General features: G+C 45.4%; 1 protein-coding gene across 2 annotated transcripts in view; it reads right to left on the bottom strand.

Annotated features, from left to right (window-relative positions):
• impg2a (interphotoreceptor matrix proteoglycan 2a) overlaps positions 1-5192 on the bottom strand; it is a 35186-nt gene extending 29994 nt beyond the window's left edge. For both annotated transcript variants that reach the window (XM_052522254.1, XM_052522253.1), the window contains exons 1-5: positions 4860-5192; positions 4495-4746; positions 1910-2076; positions 1460-1656; positions 1172-1206 (exon numbers count right to left, since the gene is read on the bottom strand). In XM_052522254.1, coding sequence (XP_052378214.1) covers positions 1172-1206; positions 1460-1656; positions 1910-2076; positions 4495-4746; positions 4860-4938 — 730 coding nt within the window. In that variant the 5' untranslated portion in view covers positions 4939-5192. The remainder of the gene's footprint in view (positions 1-1171; positions 1207-1459; positions 1657-1909; positions 2077-4494; positions 4747-4859) is intronic.
• Between the last annotated feature and the right edge of the window lie 5096 nt (positions 5193-10288).

The raw sequence follows: 10288 nt of genomic DNA on the forward strand, positions 1-10288 counted from the left end.
TTATTTATTCCAAATTTTAACCCAGAGGAAAAACAAAAAATATTCATGGGCGAAAGAGCAATGGCTCCTCTTGCAGCCAAATATGTATTTGCCTGCGACAGCCTGAGGGACACTGAATAATAACATCTGCATAGTAAACAGTAACTTACTTATTATCACTATTATTATTGTTGTTTATCATTCCAAATAGTAGTGGTATGAGTGGTAATGATGACAGTTTAGTGATGGTAGTAGTAGTAATGATGATGGTAGTTGTAGTACTGATATAATGGAGAAGATGACCGTTATTTAGTTAAGTTAGTTATAGTTTCATTTTCCATATTTAGATTTTGATATTTATTACATTTCTACTATTGACTGTTACCATTTTATTGTTATTATTTTTCTATTTAATTTTGCATTATTAGTTAATACCATTTTATATTATTATTTGCTATCGTTTATAATTTTGTTACAATGTATATTGTATACATTGTTGCTTTGGCAATATTGACCATGTTTTTCATGCCAATAAGCAGCTTGAATTTTAATTTGAAAAATTTTAATTTGAGAGAGACAGAGAGAGAGAGACAGAGAGAGAGAGAGAGAGACAGCGAGAGAGAGACAGAGAGCGAGAGACAGAGAGCGAGAGCGAGAGACAGAGAGCGAGAGTGGCAGAGAGCGAGAGTGGCAGAGAGAGAGAGAGAGAGAGAGAGAGAGAGAGAGAGAGAGAGAGAGAGAGAGAGAGAGAGAGAGAGAGAGAAAGAGAGAGAGAGAGAGAGAGAGAGGGGCAGAGAGAGAGAGGGGCAGAGAGAGAGAGAGAGGGGCAGAGAGAGAGAGGGGCAGAGAGAGAGAGAGCGAGAGACAGAGAGAGTGGCAGAGAGAGAGAGAGAGAGAGAGAGAGAGAGAGAGAGAGAGAGAGAGAGAGAGAGAGAGAGAGAGAGAGGCAGAGAGAGGCAGAGAGAGGCAGAGAGAGAGAGAGAGAGAGAGAGAGAGAGGCAGAGAGAGAGAGAGAGAGAGAGAGAGAGAGAGAGAGGCAGAGAGAGAGAGAGAGAGAGAGAGAGAGAGAGAGAGAGAGAGAGAGAGAGAGAGAGAGAGAGAGAGAGAGAGAGAGAGAGAGAGAGAGTGGCAGAGATAGAAAGACAGAGAGAGAGAGAGACAGGAGGGATGAAAGAGTGCGTGTGTCACTGACCTTGAGCCTCCTGTTCTGTGTCTGGAGTTTGGGTGCTGTGGAAGAACAACAGTCAGTCACAGTTAGAAAGAGGTTTCACTCACAGATCTCATCAATTCAAATTATAAAAAGCTTTTCTTAAGAGTAATTTAAGAAGCACATGACAATGTTTGGGGTTCTACATGGAGTGGACATGGGCACAGCAGCCAGAGATATGTACACGGTATCTATCTCTGTGGGCACAGCAGAGGGTGCAGAGGATGAGGAGTGATATGGCCAGGTAAGGTTGAAGAACCTTCAGAACCTTACCTGCACATATGTAACCATGAGTTGGTGGCATCACTACAGTTGATAGAACAGAAGTAGAGAAAACAGCAATGGGGAAATGAATGAGACATGTAATACAAGGGTCTTGCCCAGTGAATACGCTCAAAGAGTGGTTGCAATGGCAAATGAAGTGAATAGGATATGATGCCTTGCCTTTTTAACCCCGTCACTGACATTCTCTGAAATTGGACGGAAGACAGAAATGTTACAGGAGCAAATACAGTAATAACTGAAGCAGGAATATAATTGTTAGATACACACAAAATAACATTAAAAAAACACAAAAAGCAGCTGGAAACTATTACTTTTTGGATGAATGATGATGTACAGGTAGTAGATATACATGATGATGGTACTTTCATGGAGACTGAAAAGACTCAGATCTGCTATGCACCCACTACCCCCCTCCGCTTTCAAAAACAGCACACTCACACTCTCAACCAGAGCCAGGTGTTCCTCTGATTGGCTGAAGTTGTTGCCCATCTCCAGAGCGGTGGTCGTGCCGTCCAGGCACCGCCTCATCCAGGTCTGGTACTCTTCCTGGTTCGGGAGGCGGTCCCAGAAAATCTTGAAGGCTTCCCACACCGTCTCCTGACACACTAAAACACACACACACACTAATGTCACTGATTGGTGAAAGAACCCATTCACCTAGTAGAAAACTTTCTCTAAGGATGACAATGAGCAGGTAGGAAAACCACCCTAGGCTGTGGCCCTCCAGTTCTATAGCTGTGACCCCCTGAGGTAAATCTTAGCTAGCATCTTAACTCATGTGTGGATCACAGTGTAGATTTAAGTGTGGTACAGTACATACCCCCGGCCAGGTCAGAGTCATTTGACTCCATGTTTAGCATGTTGTGTACCTGTATGCCTGACCTCAGTATCACTCTCCAATGTCATGCCACTGCCAAACCTGTGATGTAACCCCTTTCCATACTGTAAGTCAGCTTACAGGAGAGTACAATGACAACTTGTGCTCAACTGGCCTACCTGGTTAAATAAAGGTGGGGGGGGGGGGGCCTCACTGTTCTGCTCCCTGGAGCCAAAACATCTCCCAATCCCCATAGGTTAATATGGTTACAGATGAGTTCCTACGGCACAGTATCAGCCTTAAAGCTGTCCCTTAACGCTGTCCCTTAACGCTGTCTCTTAACGCTGTCCCAAGCTGAAGTTGGAAACTTTTATCTCCCTCACCAACTTCAAACATCTGCTATCTGAGCAGCTAACCGATCGCTGCAGCTGTACATGGTCTATCGGTAAATAGCCCACCCAATTTTACCTACCTCATCCCCATACTGTTTATATTTATTTACTTTTATGCTCTTTTGCACACCAGTATCTCTACTTGCACATGACCATCTGATCATTTATCACTCCAGTGTTAATCTGTCAAATTGTAATTATTCGCCTCCCTCCTCATGCCTTTTGCACACAATGTATATAGACTATTTTTTTCTACTGTGTTATTGACTTGTTAATTGTTTACTCCATGTGTAACTCTGTGTTGTCTGTTCACACTGCTATGCTTTATCTTGGCCAGGTTGCAGTTGCAAATGAGAACTTGTTCTCAACTAGCCTACCTGGTTAAATAAAGGTGAAAAAACTGTTCTCCTCTCAATTCAACTGTATCAACTGCATCTACATGGGACCCTGCACCTGCACCTACATAATACAGTACCATCTCAACAACCATTGTGCTCACCTATCTAGACAATCCCCAACCACGGCCCTGGTCTAAAGAGCACCGGGAAGGGATTTGTTCCAGCCCATCTGGAAGAAGGTCTTCATGAGCAGATGTTTAAATCAGGTGCTTTAGTAAGTGCTGGGCTGAAACTAACGTCTTGATTTTTCTGACCTGGTCCAGCCAGGTCAGATCCAGCCAGGTCCAGGTCAGGTCAGGTCCAGCCAGGTCAGTGTCTCAGTAGCCCACCAGACTGGAGTCACATGCAGAGCTGTCCTGCACACTCATCACAGATGAGCCACTAACAGGCCCACAGATTCTTCAAAGCTCCTCCCTCTCAGAACCTTAAGCCTCTGTCTCTCTCTCCTGAGTGGCTGGACACATGTTCTGAGCGTTAGACGTTTAACCGGTCTTCTCACGCCCAACATCCTTCTCAGGTGTCACTCTCTCTCCCCCTCCCTGTCTCTCCAAGTGCAGTACAGGAGCTCTAAATGGGCTTATCTTGATTTACAGAGTGACTTACTGATCGCCAGGAAATTAATCTAAAGTAGAGCAGATGTTGCTGAATATCTGATGCTGGAGAGGGCATATAGGTTGAGACCCAAATATCTCAATGCAGTTGACACACACCTCACGTTTCTAGGGCTGGGTGAGTAAAGGATATAGACCTACTCTAAAGTCTGGGTAAGGGTTGCCAGAAGGTGCCACATGTGTAGATCTGGGATCAGCTAATACCTACAGTCAGTAGCCCAAGCAAATCTGGAGGTAAATACACAACTGTCCATAGGTCTGTGGGCAAGCACCAATCCTCCAACAGATGTCATGATATCTGCAGCACTTCAAGCACTAATCCATCAGGTGAAGGTCTTTGATAAGAGGAGCGACGGGAGGGTTAAATAATGATTGTTCTAAACGCCATTATAAGACCAAAGACTTGGAACTGAGGGACTGGGAGGACCGAGAACTCACGTCGGCCCACAATTGTTACAGTATGTGTTGGCCTCTCCCACTGCTGGCTTGTGTTGCAACTGCCCACATTTAAATCCCTGGCTAGAGGCAAGAGACACACACAACCATGCATATAAAAAGGATAAGCACACAGCACTATACAGTATAGAGCCTATCGGATAAAGTGTGAAGTTAAGCCTAGACACTTATCTTAAGTTCGTTGTCTTTCTCCCCCCAACGGTCGAGGTTACAATTTGGGAAGGGTAAACGGATTCCAGATCTGTGCTTACGGGCTACTTCTATCTCCAGCATTATCCATACAGGTCAGTGAGTGGTGGTTGTTATGTAGTGAATATTATGCCATAACCCAGCCATCTAAATAACTCACCTCGAAGGTGAAAGTAGCTGAGATGATTTGCGATGGCTTGTTGCACACTCTCCTGCCCGCAGAGTTTGACCCCGCTGGGGAAAAGGACATTGCGCTTCTGCCGGTGGGTAGCTCCATGGTCCTTGTTTGAAACCTTGAGGACAGGTGAATGAACTATGCTTTGAGGAACTGATAGAATGGGTGAAATGCCAACTATTTTGAAATAAAGATCCTGTCCATCAGGAAGAATAGGTCCTTCTCCAGATGCAGCATCTGTGGTAAAACATTAAACAGATAACATTGGACAACAACTCCATCTGAAATTGCAGTAGATTGATGTGTAGATAGATTATTTATTAGTCCTACCTACCTACATAAATACATACCTGTTCTTATTCCCAAAAGTGCGAACGCTAAAATGAACGGAAGTGTACACAAAATAAATTTCAATAAAGAGTCCGACATCTTAAATCCGTAGTAGTTTTAACTCAGAGGGGTTGAAAAATGTTATTAGTCCCTCCTTACGAGATTGCATAGTTCAAAATCCAGCAAACGCATCAGTCCCTCACCAATAATTATGAAGTGATTAGATAAAGTCAAATCACATTTATTTATAAAGCCCTTCTTACATCAGCTGATATCTCAAAGTGTTGCACAGAAACCCAGCCTAAAACCCCAAACAGCAAGCAATGCAGGTGTAGAAGCACAGTGGCCAGGAAAAATAAAGTGATGGCCTCCTTTCCTCCGTGAGCTGAAGAAGGTGTGGTGCTGAAGAACAGCTCGCGGCCACAGGTAGGCAGATGGCCCATTGAGAGAGATTTTTTTTTGCTCCCTAATCTTGTTGGCTAAGCCCTTTAGAGCAGCTTGTTAAGACGTTACTGGTGTAATACTGGGATTGGTGCTTGGTGCGAGGGAAACGTGGACGAGAGAGAGATGGGAAAGGGGGAGGGAAGAGAGGCCATCCGCAGAGAGAGATGGGAAAGGGGGGAGGGCAGAGAGGCCATCCGCAGAGAGAGATGGGAAATGGGGAGGGAAGAGAGGCCATCCGCAGAGAGAGATGGGAAATGGGGAGGGAAGAGAGGCCATCCGCAGAGAGAGATGGGAAATGGGAAGGGAAGAGAGGCCATCCGCAGAGAGAGATGGGAAATGGGGAGGGAAGAGAGGCCATCCGCAGAGAGAGATGGGAAATGGGGAGGGAAGAGAGGCCATCCGCAGAGAGAGATGGGAAATGGGGAGGGAAGAGAGGCCATCCGCAGAGAGAGATGGGAAATGGGGAGGGAAGAGAGGCCATCCGCAGAGAGAGATGGGAAATGGGGAGGGAAGAGAGGCCATCCGCAGAGAGAGATGGGAAATGGGGAGGGAAGAGAGGCCATCCGCAGAGAGAGATGGGAAATGGGGAGGGAAGAGAGGCCATCCGCAGAGAGAGATGGGAAATGGGGAGGGAAGAGAGGCCATCCGCAGAGAGAGATGGGAAATGGGGAGGGAAGAGAGGCCATCCGCAGAGAGAGATGGGAAATGGGGAGGGAAGAGAGGCCATCCGCAGAGAGAGATGGGAAATGGGGAGGGAAGAGAGAGGCCATCCGCAGAGAGAGACGGCTGTAAGTGCAAGGTACCAGACAGTCCTGGTCAAAATGAAACTCTACTCAAGGCTGGAACTGGCTGAGGCCTATATTTTCAGTCTCAGTAGAACTAACAGATAGCTAACTCTCTAATCTTTACCTGAGGATAATGTTCAGGTTTGTGATTTGATCAGGTCAGTGCTGCTTTAATCAATCATAGTTCATAGGGCCATTAGACATGGACTAGGAAACACTGAGTTTAACCATAATGACATAGCCAGATCTGGTTGTGCTTTAGCAAACTCCTCAATCATTTGTAGTTGTGTCAAAGAGGCTGGTCGAGTCATGTTTGTTCACAGCCCAATGAAATCCTCCATTTAGGATTTAGAGCGTTTAAAATAAATCATCATCAGGGAATTAGGTACTGTGCGGCCGGAGTCTAAATTGAAGGAACCTCACCTTAGCTAAGGTCAAGCAGGATAGATTCCATGAATAACATGAATAATACACAACCTGGGTAGGTCCTATTGGTCCTCATATTGTACAGGCTACACATTAAAAACATTAAAAACACCATTAAAAACATTAAAAACACCTGCTCTTTCCATAACATGGGCACAGCATGGTCCAGTGACCAGGTGAAAGCTCTGATTCCTTATTGATGTCACTTGTTAAATCCACTTCAATCAGTGTAGATGAAGGGGAGGAGACAGGTTCAAGAAGGATTTTTAAGACAATTGAGATATAGATTGTGTGTGTGCCATTCATAGGGTTCAAATGGGCAAGACAAAATATTGAAGTGCCTTTGAACGGGGTATGGTAGTAGGTAAGAACTGCAACGCTGCAGGGTTTTTCACACAACAGTTTCCTGTGTGTATCAAGAATGGTCCACCACCCAAAAGGACATCCAGCAAATTTGACACAACTGTTAGAAGCATTGGAGTCAACATGGGCCAGCATCCCTGTGGAATGCTTTCGACACCTTGTAGAGTACATGCCCTGAAATATTGTGGCTGTTTCATGGGCAAAATCTGGGGTGCAACTCAATATTAGGAAGGTGTTCTTAATGTTTTGCACACTCAGCATACATCACATCATGTAGGCTACATAGACACATGCATGTACAGCCACATGCATGCATGTTTGTGCAAGTCTCAGACACACACACAGTCAGACATGGGAGTGATTATGGAACAAGTGGTCTAGGAGATGATGGGCTGAGAGGCGGCAGACAAAATCCTCTGTGTGCGCAAAGCTGGGAGCTTTCACCCTTCAATTTACCTTGTGGATATGGATCCTGTTGTGACACGGACCAAAATGGTAGTTCTATATGTTCTCATAATTATTTCTCCGAACCAGTTCAGAAAAGGACCTGAAATTCCAAACCAGGTGGTGAGCTACTGTATATTCATGAGGAATCAGTACATCCATTAGACTCCGGGTTAACGGTTAAAGGTTACACCGTAGTAGACAATGTACTGTAGGTTAATGATGTTCAATTCATCTTCAAAATGGGAATAAAGAGTTCAGCGGGTGGAAAGACAGTGATCCCGAGATAATGAACTTACCGTAGCACTGTTGCACGCAATCGCTCTTTATTGTAGTACAAACACCAGCCTATCTACAGGCCATCAACTGCGTCTAAAGTATAGAGAAACCTTTGGTTTTGGGAGGATTTTTTTTCGCCAAAGTTAAGCTCATTAGTTCCAATGTAATTGTCTTTAAACCTCCATTGCCAACATGGCCGGAAATCCACCTGGCCAATCAGAGGGCAAAGTGTAGCGATTCTATATTGCTACCTATCTGATCTTATCAGGTCAGATAGGGAGCCAAAGTATCCATCACTGTCCCAGGCTTTTGGTTGAAATAATTGGCAGGACCATTGTACTGATACATGGTGACTACAATGGCCTGCATAGCCCCACTCACTCTAATGCCCTAAGCTCTTTACCCTGTAACCTGATATCATCGGCAGGACAACTGGGCAACCATTGAGGCACAAAGCATCCTGCACTGATAGCTGCCATGTGGACAGTGTTTCGGCACAAAACAATAATTCAGGTAACTGCTACCCATCTGTGGTGGCTGAGGCAGGTTCTCCCCGAAACAATGACAAATCTACTGTAGCTATACTGGCTGAAGCTATAAAATGAGTAACAAAATCATCACTGCATGGAATCAGCGATATCACCAGTGTTGAACGTTAACTCTTGTTGACTGTTCGTTGCTCGTTGTTCTTTATCATTCATAGAGAAGGTAACAGAGGTTTGGAACGCTGTAGTCCTTATCCAGGTCTATTCACAACCATTTTAGAGCTGGGACCATCAGGGGCTTTCCCCACCCACACTGGTCTAAAGAGGTAGGAGTTGACGTGCAGTGGGATTACAGGGCATCAGAGGGGAGTCACAGGGGCTTTCCCCACCCACACTGGTCTAAACTGGGAGGTAGGAGTTGACGTGCAGTGGGATTACAGGGCATCAGAGGGGAGTCACAGGGGCTTTCCCCACCCACACTGGTCTAAAGAGGTAGGAGTTGACATGCAGTGGGATTACAGGGCATCAGAGGGGAGTCACAGGGGCTTTCCCCACCCACACTGGTCTAAAGAGGTAGGAGTTGACGTGCAGTGGGATTACAGGGCATCAGAGGGGAGTCACAGGGGGTTTGTCCGAGACAGAGACAGTTAATAGACCTAATCTGGGAGACAGTAAGACCTTGTTCGGAGTCTAGATAACCTAATGTCAACAACAACGTGGGATGGTACCAAGAGAGATTAGACTGTGATGTCATCATTCCTAAGAATCTTGAGGAAGTACCGGCATAAGGAAGAGGGACCTCCCATTGAATGGGAGTGAATGGAACTGATTGGGACAGTTGGCACCCACGTACAACTCAATGTTTCTAAATGTATGTGGTATAATCAGTCTAATATTCCTTCTAATCAGGAAGGAAGATTCATCCAATCAAAATGTTTGCTTTCCTCTTACCAGGTTTTTTTCTGGATAAAAAAAGGGGGTGGGCGTGGCATTTTTAAGCCAAATTCCTGCAATTCCCCAAATTTCTCCATTGAGCCGAGAAACATTTATACAGTTTTAAAGAATTTCCTGCAATTCTGTGCATTTTGCCATGGCTAATGCTCTGTTATTTTGCCCGAACTTAATAACAAAATCAATACTGTTAAATGATTTGTTTTGGGAATTTTAATTTCTAGACCCACTCCAATTTGTATACCGCCCCAACTGATCCACAGATGATGCAATCTCTATTGCACTCCACACTGCCCTTTCCCACCTGGACAAAAGGAACACCTATGTGAGAATGCTATTCATTGACTACAGCTCAGCGTTCAACACGATAGTGCCCTCAAAGCTCATCAATAAGCTAAGGACCCTGGAACTAAACACCTTCTGTAACTGCATCCTGAACTCCCTGGGGGTGATGGGCCGCCCCCAGGTGGTAAGGGTAGTTAACAACTCATCCTCAACACAGGGGCCCCTCAGGGGTGTGTGTTCAGTCCCCTCTTGTACTGCCTGTTCACTCATGACTGCACGGCCAGGCACGACTCCAACATCAAGTTTGCCGGTGACAACGGTGGTAGGCTTGATCACTGACAAGACACCCTATAGGGAGGAGGTCAGAGACCTGGCCGTGTGGTGCCAGGACAACCTCTCCCTCAACATGATCAAGACAATGGATATGATTGTGGACTACAGGAAAGAGGACCAAGCACGCCCCCATTCTCATCAACGGGGCTGCAGTGGAGCAGGTTGAGAGCTTCAAGTTACTTGGTGTCCACATCAACAACAAACTAACATGGTCCAAGCATACCAAGAGTCATGAAGAGGGCACGACAAAACCTATTCCCCCTCAGGAGACTGAAAATATTTATAAATGGGTCCTCAGATCCTCAAAAGGTTCTACAGCTGCACCATCGAGAGCATCCTGACTGATTGCATCACTGCCTGGTATGGCAAATGCTTGGCCCCTACAGAGGGTAGTGCGAATGGCCCAATATATGGTCCTTCTGTGGCTCAGTTGGTAGAGCATGGCGCTTGTAACGCCAGGGTAGTGGGTTCGATTCCCGGGACCACCCATACGTAGAATGTATGCACACATGACTGTAAGTCGCTTTGGATAAAAGCGTCTGCTAAATGACATATTATTATTATATTATTATATATTATTATTATATTATATCACTGGGGCCAAGATTCCTGCCATCCAGGACCCCTATACCAGGCGGTGCCAGAGGAAGGCTC

The sequence above is a fragment of the Oncorhynchus keta genome, chromosome 7 (assembly GCF_023373465.1).
Source record: "Oncorhynchus keta strain PuntledgeMale-10-30-2019 chromosome 7, Oket_V2, whole genome shotgun sequence".
Taxonomy (NCBI): Eukaryota; Metazoa; Chordata; class Actinopteri; order Salmoniformes; family Salmonidae; genus Oncorhynchus; species Oncorhynchus keta.